General features: G+C 40.0%; 1 protein-coding gene across 1 annotated transcript in view; it reads left to right on the top strand.

Annotated features, from left to right (window-relative positions):
- Positions 1-14,973, top strand: part of RFTN2 (raftlin family member 2) — a 62,472-nt gene that overhangs the window by 15,247 nt on the left and 32,252 nt on the right. The window contains exons 3-5 of the mRNA XM_059054294.2: positions 514-628; positions 4,762-5,041; positions 7,796-7,999. Coding sequence (XP_058910277.1) covers positions 514-628; positions 4,762-5,041; positions 7,796-7,999 — 599 coding nt within the window. The remainder of the gene's footprint in view (positions 1-513; positions 629-4,761; positions 5,042-7,795; positions 8,000-14,973) is intronic.

Below are 14,973 nucleotides of genomic sequence, written 5' to 3'. Positions count from 1 at the left end.
CATAGCAACACTTACGTCCTAATTACAAATCTTACAAACCATGGATAAATTATTTTTCTCTTTTCGCATTACTTCAAATAGATTTAGCAGTGCCCTGCCAGGGCTAAGAATAATCAAGGGGTGAAGATCAGAAAAGATGAAAAAGGAAAAAGACAGGACGATATTTATCTGCACTTAAATAGGATTGTTACTTGTGCTTTTGTACAATAATGAGGTATAACAGTCATCTAAAATCATTTCTCATAACTTATCAAAACAACAAACGTGGAGCTTTTCTTTCATGTTAAATTAGAAATTAAATTAATAGAGGTTTTAATTAAGGAAATCTAAATTAATAGAAGTTATTGTGTTTTTCCAATATTTTTACATAAGAAGACAGCCATTAGGGTCGAAATAACAAAGAAAAAGGATTGCCTTGAACTTATTTGTGAGTTACTCGCTCAATTTTCACATGAGCATATTAGCTGAAAATCAGCAATTGGCTTCCAACCATAAACATATTCTCTGTTACAGCACGAAGCATTCGACAGCACCCAGTGGACAAAGACGCCCAAGGCTTGTGATTGAGGAATGTCCTCTAACTTTTGAGACACAAACAAATGACGTAGCAAAAGAACTGATAGAAAAGGTACTAAAAGTATACATTTTTTCATGGGATATTGAGAAATATTTCATGTTTCTTCTTCATCAATTTCCTTTCCTACTTTAAAAAGAACAGGAAAATGATAGGGGACTTAGTCTACCAGAATTTAAAACAAATTGAAGCATAGGTACCAAATTGTAGAGTTAAAAACAGACATACAGGCCAGTAAAACAGAATGGAAATGCCAGAAATAGATTTATACATATATAAGAAGTTTCATAACAAACCTGATGAAATAAAATGGGGGAACAACCATTACTTCGTAAGTGCTGCTGGGAAAATGGGCAATTGTTCTATAGAAAATAGGCTCCACACATTTCACATGAGATAAAGAGGTAATTTTTTTCAAGTGCAAAAAATCTGAAAGAAAATGAAAGAGTGGACATTTAATTATGAATAGATTGAGTATTTGAGTTTGAATATATAAATATAAGTTATATACTAGGAAAAGAATCGGGGGGAAATCTGCAGCAAATGTGTCTTATGGAAGCTTCATTTTCTGAATATATATGAAATGAATACAAACACATGAAAGTATATTCAGTCTTGAATGGACAGACAGAATCCATGGACAGAAAGGAAACACAAATAATAAAGAGACATTTGGCAAAGGGTTCAACCTAACTAATAATATTTAATGTAAATAAAAACTGAGAAGTAATAACTTACCAGTATTAACTGAGAAATTAAATTGAAAATATTAAATTCAATGTTGGAAAGACCTTTAAGAAAACATTCATATACATTAATATACAATGCAATTGGCATTGTAATAAATTAGTACAGTGTTTCTGAATACCAGTTTGGTAATAAAAGTCATACATCTTGTTTTATTTCGTGACCCAGTAATTTCCTCTTTAGGAATCTATTCCAAGAAATTAATTGAAAAGGGAAAAATCATGTTTATACAAAGATATTTTAATCAACAGTGAATAGGGGCCAAATTCTCAACAAGTGGAAAACTGAGAAGGAAGCAGTCGTCTATCAATATGGTAGACTATTTTATGGGCATTGAACATGACAACTATCTTAACTGTTGAGAGAAAAATGTCTATTCAATATAACTTAATTGAACCTGAAATGAAAAATTGAACACTATATGTATATTGACTAAAATCAAAAAAAAAAAAGAATTGTACATTCATAAGTATTCTAAATCGACAGATTTGATGGTGAAAGTTTGGGGTTTTTTTAAATTTTAGTTGCATTGACATATGTATAAGGTTTAGCTTTTATTTAAATGAATACTGCCAAAAACCTAAGGCATTTCCTGTCAAATAAGAAACCGAGGCTTCCCTGGTGGCGCAGTGGTTGAGAGTCCACCTGCCGATGCCGGGGACACGGGTTTGCCTCCCGGTCCGGGAAGATCTCACATGACCCGGAGCGGCTGGGCCTGTGAGCCATGGCCACTGAGCCTGCGTGTCCGGAGCCTGTTCTCCGCAACGGGAGAGGCCACAGCAGTGAGAGGCCCGCGTACCACACACACAAAAAAAAACACACTGAAATTTGTTTGCTGTTTCTATTTTTCCCAAGCTTTAAATGACCGTGTGTGTAAGATTATCTGTGGTTTGTGTTTAGCCAGTTAGAGCTGCCAATGATACTTCCCATTTAGATATAAAGTCACCATTCAATAAGGTTTTTCAGGAACAGTCTTTGAAACTAGATTTTTATAAACAAGGTACACATACTATTTACTACTACTATTCTGGGAAAAAAAATTTTTTTTCTGGGAATAAATCCACTCCAGAAACAAAAATCTAACTGCAAATTTAGTCTTAATAGATCATCATGAGAGCATTTGTTTTATATTTGACTTCCTGGACACAAAGATCTATTTAAACAGGAAAGTACTGTTATTTCAGCAATTGGAGTAATGGGGTTATTTTATGAAGAGAAAAGCTTCAGGAAAAATAGCACATGAAATATTTGAACATTGCCCCGTGTATGAACAAGAGCAATAGATGAGTGCCAAATATTATTTTTGAACGGCTGCCTTATATAAAGAGTTGATTGTTAAACAGCTAGATTTTAAGTCATTTTAACATTATGTCAATGTTTGCTCTTTTTTTAAATTTAGATTTACAAGTGTTTTCCCCAGGATTTTTAAATAAAAATTACATGAGGGCTTCCCTGGTGGCGCAGTGGTTGAGAATCCGCCTGCCGATGCAGGAGACACGGGTTCGTGCCCTGGTCCGGGAAGATCCCACATGCCGTGGAGCGGCTGAGCCCGTGAGCCATGGCCGCTAGGCCTGCGCGTCCGGAGCCTGTGCTCCGCAATGGGAGAGGCCACAACAGTGAGAGGCCCGCATACCGCAAAAAAAAAAAAAAAAAAAAAAAAAAAAAAAATTACATGAAAAACATCAATCTTGCAACTTAAAAAACAAAAAAGTCAGTAATACTCTATATCATACCAGCTTTTCCAGATAAAACTTTTTAGTAATAGAGAAAATCTTCTGCAATTTTGCACCCAAATCAACGAATAAGACCTAGAGAAAGCACTGACATTAAATTTACCGGTTTCTACCTGCCTCCTCACCACCTCCTTCTCCTCTCCCGGGAAACCTGATATAAAGGACAATTTATGGTTATTTTTAAGGCTTCTTGCAGTGTCACAGTCTTAATGTGTTAATTTATAGGAGTAAATGATATTGTGCCAGCAGTGTTTGTCCTAGCTCCATACACCCACACCCTCTGTCCATCTCAGCTAATTTACAGCAGCCTCCATTGCTGTCTGGTTTCACCCTGCTTCTTCCTGGCCTTTTTCATTCCATTTTATTTCTGACTATAGATGTTTGCACTTGCAACCTCCATCATAACTTTTTCTTCACCTCCCAGGTGAATTTAAAACATTTTAAATGTTTAAAACAGTGGCCGTATAAAAGCTGTTGCTATTTCTTCATTTTAACTTATTTAACGAGTACTTATAGAGCACCTATAGGTACAAAACATTGCAACACAAAAGTGAGTAAGATAGTGCCTGCCCTCAAAAGAATCGTCAGCTTAACACAGGAGAAAGACGTGGACACAAAAAGAACAAAGAAATGATGCAAAAGCAGAGAAAGAGAAAAGTGTTGAGCATGAAAATAACCACTCTTAGGGTCTCAAATTATTTCACTGGCATTATTTCATGTGCTTCTGAACCCCATTCTTTAACTGATAGGACTGAATCTAATCATGTGTATTTGGCCCAGAAGAGAGATGATAGTACCAAGATGTAAGCAAATCAGAAACTTAAGAGTGGTAGTATGAATTGGGCTTATGCATTATATGTACGCATTTGTCAAGAATTAGTCTTTTAACAGATTTCTTTACACACAAGCAAACAAGGCTGTATGTTTTCTGCTTTTAAATTAATGTCTCTTCTTTATTATTAAGATGTATTTGGTAATTTTTTTTTAATGGAGGAGAAAGAAAGATTGGCTTTATTTCTTTGCCAGACAAAGAGGGAACACAGTAGCCTAGCGTGTCAAGAACTCTGCCCCCCTCCCTGGGGAATAGGGAGAGGTCGGTAATGTTATTTTTGAGGATTTTTGGGGATAGTTTTAAATTTTACTTCAACTAGAGAAACCATTGTTAACAGAGCTGCAAAAATCGTGCCTTGGAATTATTAGTTCTTCCCAAATAGTAACCTCTTGGAGAAAATATAATTTTTAAATTAATTAATTAATATACTTGTTTGTTTATTTATTTATTTTGGCTGCGCTGGGTCTTGGTTGTGGCACACGGGCTCTTCATTGCGGCGCAGGCTTCTCTAGTTGTGGCACGTGCGGGCTTAGTTGCAGTATGTGGGATCTTAGTTCCCCAACCAGGGATCATACCTGCATGGGGAGTGCAGAGGCTTCACCGCTGGACCACCAGGGAAGTCCCGAAAATATAATTCTTGTTTTCACAGTTTCTAAAGTGTATCAGTTCTGTCTGAAGAAACCACGAACATAGTGTGACATAGTCTTAGGATTGGTGCTATATTAGAGGTCATTAATTCGTTCATGAATGGGTCTTTACTGGTCGATTTACTCCTTTTCTAACAGATTTCCTTAATAAGCCTGAAGGTTAATTGATAAAGCAATCAATGCAAATGACGTTTACATTTTGTTCTACCATGTCTTTTTAAACCTCAGATTAATGGAGGTGCTAAAAGAGGAATGAAATTTGTTGGATTCATATCACAGCACTGTCCACCACTTAAATTCTGCAATGGAACCAACCATGATGGAGATACAGAATCAGCACTACATGTGAGACACAGTTCAGAGGAAAACTGTAAAATTTGGAACGAAGGAACATTAAGTGGGCAATCATCTGAAAGTGGAATTGAGGAAGAGCTACATCATGAAAGTGGACAGTGTCAAATGGAACGAGATGGCAGCCCCAGTTTCTCTAAATCAAGAAAGGGAGAAGGTAACAGACAAGATTAGTAGAAATAGGGTGTATATTCGTTTAAATTTAGCAAAAATATGTTTTTGAGGGTTTTTAAACAAATTTGAGGCAAATTAAATCTCTAATGATTATAAAGATGAAAAAACTAGTATAAACTTGTCTTGATTTTTTTAAATTATTGCACCTGGAATAAGGTAGGGCAGTTTTCCAAACAGTTATCCCTAGCATGGTCATACAACACCATCCACATAACAAAACTTTGTGTTGAAAATTGGTTCCCATTTAGTCATACACCAACTCCTCTGTAAAATGGAGGCTGTTCATTTATACCAAAAAAGTGATTCTGTAAAGAAAGCTGTTCTGATTTCTGTTTCTCCCTATAAACAGTGTGTGAGAATTTTAGTTTTGGCCTTTCCCATTTCATGGGTGCTTTTCACCTTTGAAGTTAATTGGCTTTCTTTGATCACCAGTTAGAATATTAAAATGCACATCATGATGAAAAAATTAATATAACAATAGTGCCTGCATTCTTCTTTTTTTTTTTTAATTTATTTTTGGCTGCATGGGGTCTTCATTGCTGCACAGGAGCCCTCTCCAGTTGCGGCGAGAAGAGGCCACTCCTCACTGCGGCGCGCGGGCCTCTCATTGCAGTGGCTTCTCCCACTGCAGAGCACGGGCTCTAGGCATGCGGGCTTCAGTAGTTGTGGCTTGCGGGCTCTGGAGCACAGGCTCAGTAGTTGCGGCGCACGGGCCTAGTTGCTCTGCGGCACATGGGATCCTCCCGGACCAGGGCTCGAACCCCACGTCCCCCATATTGACAGGTAGATTCTTAACCAATGCGCCACCAGGGAAGCCCCGTGCCTGCATTCTTAAATAACTTTAAACAATAGTTTTATTCTTCTTTGCAGCTAGCAAGTCTTCCAAGAAGTTGAGAGTATTTTTTAATGTATTTCGGACTGTTCTAAGTTTTCTGATACGTTTGCGGGCACGCTTTAAAAAGCACTAATAGGGCTTCCCTGGTGGCGCAGTGGTTGGGAGTCCGCCTGCCGATGCAGGGTGCCCCCGGTCCGGGAAGATCCCACGTGCCGCGGAGCGGCTGGGCCCGTGAGCCATGGCCGCTGAGCCTATGCGTCAGGATCCTGTACTCCGCGGCGGGAGGGGCCGCGGCAGTGAGAGGCCCGCGTACCACAAAAACAAAACAAAACAAAAGCACTAATAAAGAAAATCAAAGACTATGTACACCTTAGAGTTAAGAGTCTGCAGCCAGACTGCCTCAGTGTCTTCAATAGAAAGGGTGTTGTTGTGAGAAGTAGACACGAGATGTCTACAAAATGCTTAGCCCAGTGCCTGGCACAGAATAGACTGTTTATTAAGTTAGCTACTATTAACTGATCCTTTGATCAGTGTTGGTGCTAAGGCCACACACACTGTTGGCATCGGCTTTCTGGGTTGTGGTGAGATTGCTCTGGCAAAGACCCATTGTACCACGGTCAAAACAGCCTCCTTAAGAAAGGACCCAGAGAATTTCCCAACTCATCATCTCACCACCTCACCACCAACAACACCCTCCCATTTTTTTACCAGTTCCCTAGCTAACAACCACCCTGATTTTCCTGCAGTGTGCAGAATTTAGGAATGTAAATTTAGGAATGTAAGAGTTGTTGGAGTTGTGGCCAGAGAGCTACCCACTATATTCCACCCACAGTTACCTTTAAACTCCTGCTGGTTCCCATCCTAACTTTGATTAGATCAGGTGTCTGTTCCAAGTCTTTTACGTTTCAAATCCAGTATGCTACTTAATTTAATTATCAGTCTTTAGATTCTGCTTTCTATTTATTTTAAAACCCTATACTTTCTGATAACTTTTCTATGGCAGTGGTTGGTTCTTAACTTTTGGTGCTAGGGGGTGGGAGTGAGAGTGATAGCGATGGGGGCTGGGGGGAGACCAACAAAAGACCTCTTGGAGAGTCTGGTGAAATCCATGGAGACTCACCCAGAAAAACACATATAACACACATACCCCTAATACTCTGTGACACAAGTGGTGTTAGACTTCCTGAAACACAACCATAAATATGGGTCCATAGACCCCCAAGTTAAGAATTTGCTAACTTGTAAAGTATATGATCCAGCAGTTCCATGTCTAAGTATGCATTCTAGAGTCACTCTCACATATGTGTCCAAGGAATGAATAATGTTTGTAATAACAAAAATTCAGAAATAATGTATATGTCCATCAACAGGAGAAAAGTAAACTGGAATGCTATATAGCAGTTAAACTAAATGAATAAGATCTATATGTATTAATTACACTACAAAATCATAATGTTGAACAAGAAAATCAACTTATAGATTGATACATACAGTATAATACCATTTTTTAAAAACTTTTAAAACTGAAAAACATTGTTTTTAAACTGCAAAACATCATTTATGTGTAAAGAAGTGTGTATTAAAAGAATAAAAGAACTTGCATGAGAATAATAAACACCAAATTCATTACAGTAGCTATTTCTGGAGAATAGGATCAGGGGAGATACATCTTGAACCTCAAGTACATCCATTTCTCATATCCTTGAAAAAAATCTGAAGCAAATCTGGCCCAATGTTAACATTTGATAAAGCTGAGTGGTGGATAATTTTATTATTCTCTATGCTTGTTTGTGCGCTTGAAATAGCTCATGATTAATTTTTTAAAAAAAAAAGATTTTAGGAATCTTTTCAATAAAATTACAGTTTTCCACTTTTTTCTTCCTTCTGAACACCTATCCTCAGATAACAAGTTGTATACAGTCTTCAATGATTTTGAGGATGAATCAACCTGCTGGACCTATCAGGAAGGCATCCTGTCAATGAAAGTAACAAGAAAAGGCTCTGTCGTTAGTACACTTGATGCCGATTGGCTGGAGTTAACTACATTTTATTATAAACAAGGCTTGTCTTTAATCGATTCTTTTGTATGCTGGGAAACATCTAAAGGTAAGTTTTATATTTTGATATGTTGATATCTAAAGAATTTGACCTTGTGTCAGAGTTGGTGGAAATGTTTTTGCCTCTCAAGTTCAATGGCTAAAAGGACAGATATTAATTTTTTTGAATTTTATTTTATTTACTTATTTATTTCTTATACAGCAAGTTAAAAGGACAGATATTATTCCTAAGAAAATAGATTCTAATTATTACACAACTCTGTAGCTTTAATTTAGAAGCTTAACCATCCTGTGTGGTACTATTATAACGTGATGTTTGCTGTTGGGTTGTGACTATCAGAAATGGACAAACCACTGTGTGATCAATTAGTAGGATTTTCCAAATAAGATGTACTACAGCAGCCCAATCAGGAGGTTTATGATGACATTTGACAATTACTATCCAAATTTATTACACTAGCCCAGTTTTGGAGACTACCTACCATGTCCTCCAGTCTAAACCTGACTTCTTCTAAAATTCGTATAGAAAAATAAACTTTGGTTTAGAAAATTATATTGACCTATATTTATTTATGCCTTCCCTTTATCTTTCATCTTTATCTAACCTTCTTCTTTTAGTTACAATGGGATATGTAATCATTCATGTCTATCGTAAAAACAAACAAATCTTTCCAAAAATTATTTCTAAAGAAAGCGTTTTTTAAAAGAGATTAGTCCTGGGACTTCCCTGGTGGTGCAGTGGTTAAGAATCCACCTGCCAATGCAGGGGACACAGGTTCGAGCCCTGGTCCGGGAAGATCCCACATGCTGCGGAGCAGCTAAGCCTTTGCGCCACAACTACTGAGCCCGTGTGCTACAACTACTGAAGCCCGCATGCCTAGAGCCCATGCTCTGCAACAAGAGAAGCCACTGCAATGACAAGCCCACACACCACAACAAAGAGTAGCCCCTGCTCACCACAACTAGAGAAAGCCCATGTGCAGTAACAAAGACCCAATGCAGCCCCCAATAAATAAATAAGTAAGTAAATTTATTTTTATAAATAAAAGAGATTAGTGCTGGGACTTCCCTGGTGGTGCAGTAGTTAAGAATCCACCTGCTAATGCACGGGACACAGGTTCGATCCCTGGTCCGGGAAGATCCCACATGCCACAGAGCAACTAAACCTGTGCACCACAACTACTGAGCCTGCGCTCTAGAGCCCGCAAGCCACAACTACTGACCCTGCGTGCCACAACTACTGAAGCCCGCGTACCTAGAGCCTGTGCTCCGCAACAAGAGAAGCCACCCCAATGAGAAGCCTGCACACCTCAATGAAGAATAGCCCCTGCTCCCCGCAACTAGAGAAAGCCTGCGCACAGCAACGAAGACCCAACGCAGCCAAAAATAAATAAATAAATAAATTTATTTTAAAAAAATAAAAGAGGTTACTGCTAAAAAAAAAAGAACAAAGATAGTAAGGAGACTGGAAAAATGCATTAGGAAGGATGGAGGTTATGAAAATCAGGATAGTTAGGGACCATGACTCGAGGTTAGAGGAAAGAATGAAAAAGCAAATAAAATGAGGTCTCAATAAACCCTATTATTATTAAATCAGCCTAGTGATACCTTAACTAATACAGCTAAAGACTTTGGGTGATTATTTAAAATTATCAAGTCACGTTCCAATAGGTCCCTTTAAGTAGCAACCAAGAGTAAGGATCTAGCTCATTGGAGCACCCCAAAATACATCACCTTGCGTAGTGCTTGGCACTTAGCAAGTGCTCAATAAATATTTATTAGTATTTTTGGTTACTGGAAACTTCTTCCAAGTTGATCTTTTATGGAAATAGCCAGACCTGATATGAAGCACATGGACTTTAGCATCACACAGACCAGGGTTTAAATCCTGTGTCCTCTACTTAGAGCTGTGTGACCTGGGGAAGTTAGTTGAGCTCACTGAGCCTCAGTTTCCTAAAAGGGGGATAAAAACACTCCTACTAACTGTTGTGAGAATTTAATAAGATATAGTACATACAAAGTAACTCCCACGTGCCTTGCCAACTGTCAGAGTTCATTTTCTGTGGTTGGTCTTTTCTCCTGCCACTTGCTAGATGCACTTACAGTACTTTTTTTGGTTTTTTTTTTAGCAGGTTTTCCATTTTTTTTTAATTAATTTATTTCCTTTTGGCTATGTCGGGTCTTCATTGCTACTCTTTGTTGCAGTGCTCGGACTTCTTATTGCAGCAGCTTCTCTTGTTGCAGAGCATGGGCTCTAGGCATGCGGGCTTCAGTAGTTGCAGCACACAGTAGTTGTGGTTCTCGGGCTTAGTTGCTCCAAGGCATGTGGGATCTTCCCAGACCAGCGTTCAAACCTGTGTCCCCTGTACTGGCAGGCAGATTCTTAACCACTCTGCCACCAGGCAAGTCCCTACAGTACTTTTAGTATGAATCATCTACTTGAAGGTCAGTTTATGCTTCATATATTCCCTCCCGCCCCATCTCTTTCTCTTCGCTCCCAAGAATCTGAATTAGAGCCGTTCAAAAGAAAGGGTGGGGGGTGCGGTGATTTCCTGGCTGTCCAGTGCTTAGGAGTCCACACTTTCACTGCTGTGGGCCCAGGTTCAATCCCTGGTAAGGGAATTAGGATCTCACAAGCTTCGAGGCACGGCAGAAAAAGAAAAATCCATTCCAAATTTTGGATAGTGACTAACTGCTGAAGGAAAGACAATAAAAATCCTCCTTTCACAGTGTCTTTCAGACATCCCTTCATTGGGCCTTGCCTGATGATGAAAATAAAATTAGCCACAGCAGTTGCCAGCCAGAGGCTCTGTAGGGCTTTTGTTCTTAAAGCCTCAGAAGCTATTTAGAGAGCCCGAGGGAAAGTCTTTCCCTCTCAGCAGCTCTGGAATGTCTCTAGACATTTTGCATTGCAGGCCTTGCCAAGCCCTAACAAGCCACGAGCCACAAGGTCTGTAAGGTCTGGCAATTGGGTGTGTCACTCGGGACTTTCCTGGGAGTATACAGGGAAGTTGTGGAGGGGAAATTGTGACCAGTGCCTGTGAGAAGCAAGTCAGAGGAAGCCGGGCTGAATTGGTCGCTTTGTTCTGGGATATCTGATGCCTGACATCTAAAGCACATAGGGGACAATGCATATTTTGTTTTGTCTTGCTTCCATCCTCTTCCAAAATAATGTCAGAAGTCGGCCCACCATGAGGAATAGAAGTACAAAACCAAACATTGCTCAGAAATTTAAATATATTACTCCACAAATCTCATTCTATAAATCTCACTTTATAAAATTCTCCAGAGACAGAGGGGGAAAAAAAAACCTTAAAAAGTTTTCTCCTTCAGGAAAGTCATGGTGGAAAAGTTGTAAGGTTTGTGAAATTCCTCTTCAGTGCCCTTTCCCACCCACTTTCAAAGCCTTTTCTGCTTTGAAAAGTCCCATAGGCAGAGGCACCCAGGGACCCTCTTACTGTTCATATGGCCTGAGGGTTCTCCCTGCAGTGGCCTCCTGTTCCTGACCTTCTCCAGCACTGCCCCGCCTTCACCAAACTGGTCTGCAGCTGGATTCTCTGCACACTTACAAAAAGCTCCAAATGAACCCAGCGGAAGCTACAAGAGGCTTACCCAATTGAGCCAACAGAGACAAAACACTTTATTCTACCAGAACATATAGAGATCCAGGGGGACAGCTGACAGGGATGAGATAAGCAACTTTGCCAGGTGATACAAAACACACATACACACACATACACACACAATCCTTGAGGTTCTCACACTTCACTAGCCTACCAATGCCCCCATCACCCTCAGAGCACAGCCTCTTCCCACCTTTAGTGTACCCACATCTGAAGGCTACATTTTCATTTTTTGTGAATTCTTTTCAGACTTCAATTGATATTCATTTCAATCTCTTCACTCCTATAAAAATGCTTGTGTGGAGTTGGTGGGGGAGATGTATCAGAATGAGCAGTTGGAACTGGAACATGTATGTGTTCATTTAACATATATGTATATGCCAGGTCCTAGGCCAGGCATGAGGGGCTTACACTGATGAGCAAAATGGACATCTTCCCTCCTCGCAAAAAGCTAGCCATGGGATTTCTCTGGCAGTCCAGTGGTTAAGACTCCATGCTTCCTCTGCAGAGGGTATGGGTTTGGTCCCTGGCTGGGGAACTAAGATCCTGCAGGCAGCTCAGGGCAAGGCAAAAAAAAAAAAAAAAAAAAAAGCCACTGTAATGGGCATCAAAACATATATACCTAATTTCAAAACTGAGAATAGTGTGTGATGTTACCCAGCAGGATATTGTAATGGGAGTAACAGGGAAGAACCAGCTTAGATGGGTGGTCATGAGGCCCCTTCTGACAGGGTAACAATCACACTGAGACTGGAAGCCTGGAGAGGGCTGGTGTTCAGGAGCCAGAGGAAACGCCCCCAAATGTACAAAAACCTAGGATGGGAGAGAGGAACTGGGAAAGGGTCTGTGTCACTGGTGCAGGGTGTACAAGAGAGAATGGCTCCCGACAAAGTAGGAGAGGTGAGCAGTAACCACGCCACCTAGATCTTAACAATATAAAATGATGCAACAGGCACTAACGCATATTTGTACTTACTCTATGCCAGCATTGTTCTAAGCACTTCACATTTATTCACTCATTTAATCCCCGCAGCAACCCTATGGGGTAGGTATGATTGTTCCCCTTCTACAGATGAAGAAACTGAGGCACAGAGATTTTAAATAATGTGCTCATGTTCAAGCAGCTAGAAGGGGTAGGAGGTAGGTGGAGTGTGTACTCTTAACCAACTTGCCATCCTGCCAGGATTTTTATTCCAAGTCATTCGTTGAAGATTTAAGGAGGGAGTTATGGCCTGACCTACATTTAAAAAATAACTTACTTGGCCTCACTTTTGGAAACAGATCATGGAGGGCAAGTATGGAAGTGGGGAGGCTGCTAAGAGGCTGTTGCAGTGATCCAGAGAGATGATGGTGGATGGGCAGCAGTAAACAGGCTGAGATGCATTCTGGAGACAGAATGCTCATAAAGAGATACAGAATGAGAGTTCCCATATGTGCCTGCCCTCCACTTCTCAGACGTGGTCCCAGGCCCACCCTCTGGGCAGTTTACTGCCAAAAATGACACTTGGCCCCAAATACTAAAATGGAATGTTACATTTCCTCACATTTACAGAAATTTCAATGTCACATCTAGCTGAAATGAATGTGTAAGATCACATTTCCAGACAAGTAAACCATTCCCTGGAATTTCTTTAAGCTTGTGCTTCGCAAACCAAGGTCAAAGTACCCTAGGGGTATGCAGCTTTGTGCCAGGGAGTACACAACTTCACAGGATAAACCTCTTTGTAGAGTGTCAATATTCCTTTAAGATTGGTGGTAGGGGAAAGCAGAAGAGAAAACATTGCTTTTTCACATCGTGTGAACATATTTGAATAGAATGCAAAATTTGCATGGGTTTTTAAGATATAAGATTAGACTTTAAAGAAAGCTTATGCTTTGCTCCAAGTCACTTCAAACTGTACCTGGAGACCATCCTTCAGTGATACCAGTGTACTTTCCTTTGCTATTGATGGTATTTGGCCAAAAAAAAAAAAAATTGAGAAGCAGTGGGTCAGACCAATGCTTTGTAACTTTTTCATATTATGCACACATAGAAAATGGTAAAATTGTAGGGCACATGGGTATAAGCGGAAAGGCTGCTCTGGGCAGGAGGGGGCGCCCTGTGCCTTAGCACACCTGTACCCCTTCTAAGCACACCAATGGACCAAAGCACGCAAGGTGGGAAGCTCTGAGATAAGTGATGTTAAGAGATAACTCAGTTCATGGGACTTCCCTGGTGGCGCAGTGGTTAAGAATCTGCCTGCCAGTGCAGGGGACACGGGCTCAAGCCCTGGTCCAAGAAGATCCCACATGCTGCGGAGCAGCTAAGCCTCTGCACCACAACTACTGAGCCTGCTCTCTAGAGCCCGTGAGCCACAACTACTGAGCCCAAGTGCCACAATTACTGAAGCCCGCGCGCCTAGAGCCCATGCTCTGCAACAAGAGAAGCCACCACAATGAGAAGCCCCCACATACCTCAATTAGAGAAAGCCAGCGCAGTAACAGAGCCCCAACGCAGCCAAATATAAATAAGTAAATCTTTAAAAAAAAAAGAGAGAGATGACTCAGTTCTGGACAGTTATTAAGTAATTGTTCAGAATTATCACCTCACCCCAATACCTGGAAGATTTAACACACCAAACACCCAAATGTTCACCGCCCCCCCCCATGCCACCCTCCTTAGCTGCCACTTCTGTTAGGGAGAATTTCTCAAGAGAGAAATAACTCTCTCCTGTGGAACTATCATTCTTCTGTGGCTCTAAGGACTGGCATGGTCCCTAAGACTATCCAGGGAACCCTGGGGAGCTCTAAAGTGAGAAGGCAGGTCTTTTGTTTTTAACTGAAGTATAAGATACATATAGTAAGGTGCATTAATCTTATGTGTACTGCAGAATAGAACACAAATGTTCAAGATACAGAACATTTCCTTATAAGTCAATTATATCTCAAAAAAACTGGAAAAAATGAGAAAAAAAAACAAAAAAGATACAGAACATTTCCAAAATCTCAGAAGCCCTCCTCATGGCCCTTCCCAATCAATACCCTCCCACGCAGAGATAAGCATTATTCTGACTTTCAGCACCATAGATTAATTTTGCCTGTTTTTAAACTTCATGTAAGTTGGAATATACAGTATGTATTCTTTCTCATCTCACTTCTTTTGCTCAACATAATATCTCTGAAATTCATCCATGTTGTTGCATACCAGTGAGTCTTTCTTTTTTATTCTTGGTAGTATTGCAGTGTATGAGTCTACCATACTTTTATTCTTTTAAACCAAAAGAAGTTTAGAAGTACTAGGGACTCTCAATACTGAGAACAAGAAAAACACAAAGCCACAAAACCCATAGTTCTCCAATTATATAATCCTAAAGTGAATAAGAAGCAAATTACAATTAACTACATAATTATCACAGTATAT

The sequence above is a fragment of the Kogia breviceps genome, chromosome 2 (assembly GCF_026419965.1).
Source record: "Kogia breviceps isolate mKogBre1 chromosome 2, mKogBre1 haplotype 1, whole genome shotgun sequence".
Lineage (NCBI taxonomy): Eukaryota > Metazoa > Chordata > Mammalia > Artiodactyla > Physeteridae > Kogia > Kogia breviceps.
The sequence above is the reverse complement of the archived record's forward strand: the minus strand, read 5'-3'. Positions and strand labels throughout refer to the sequence as shown.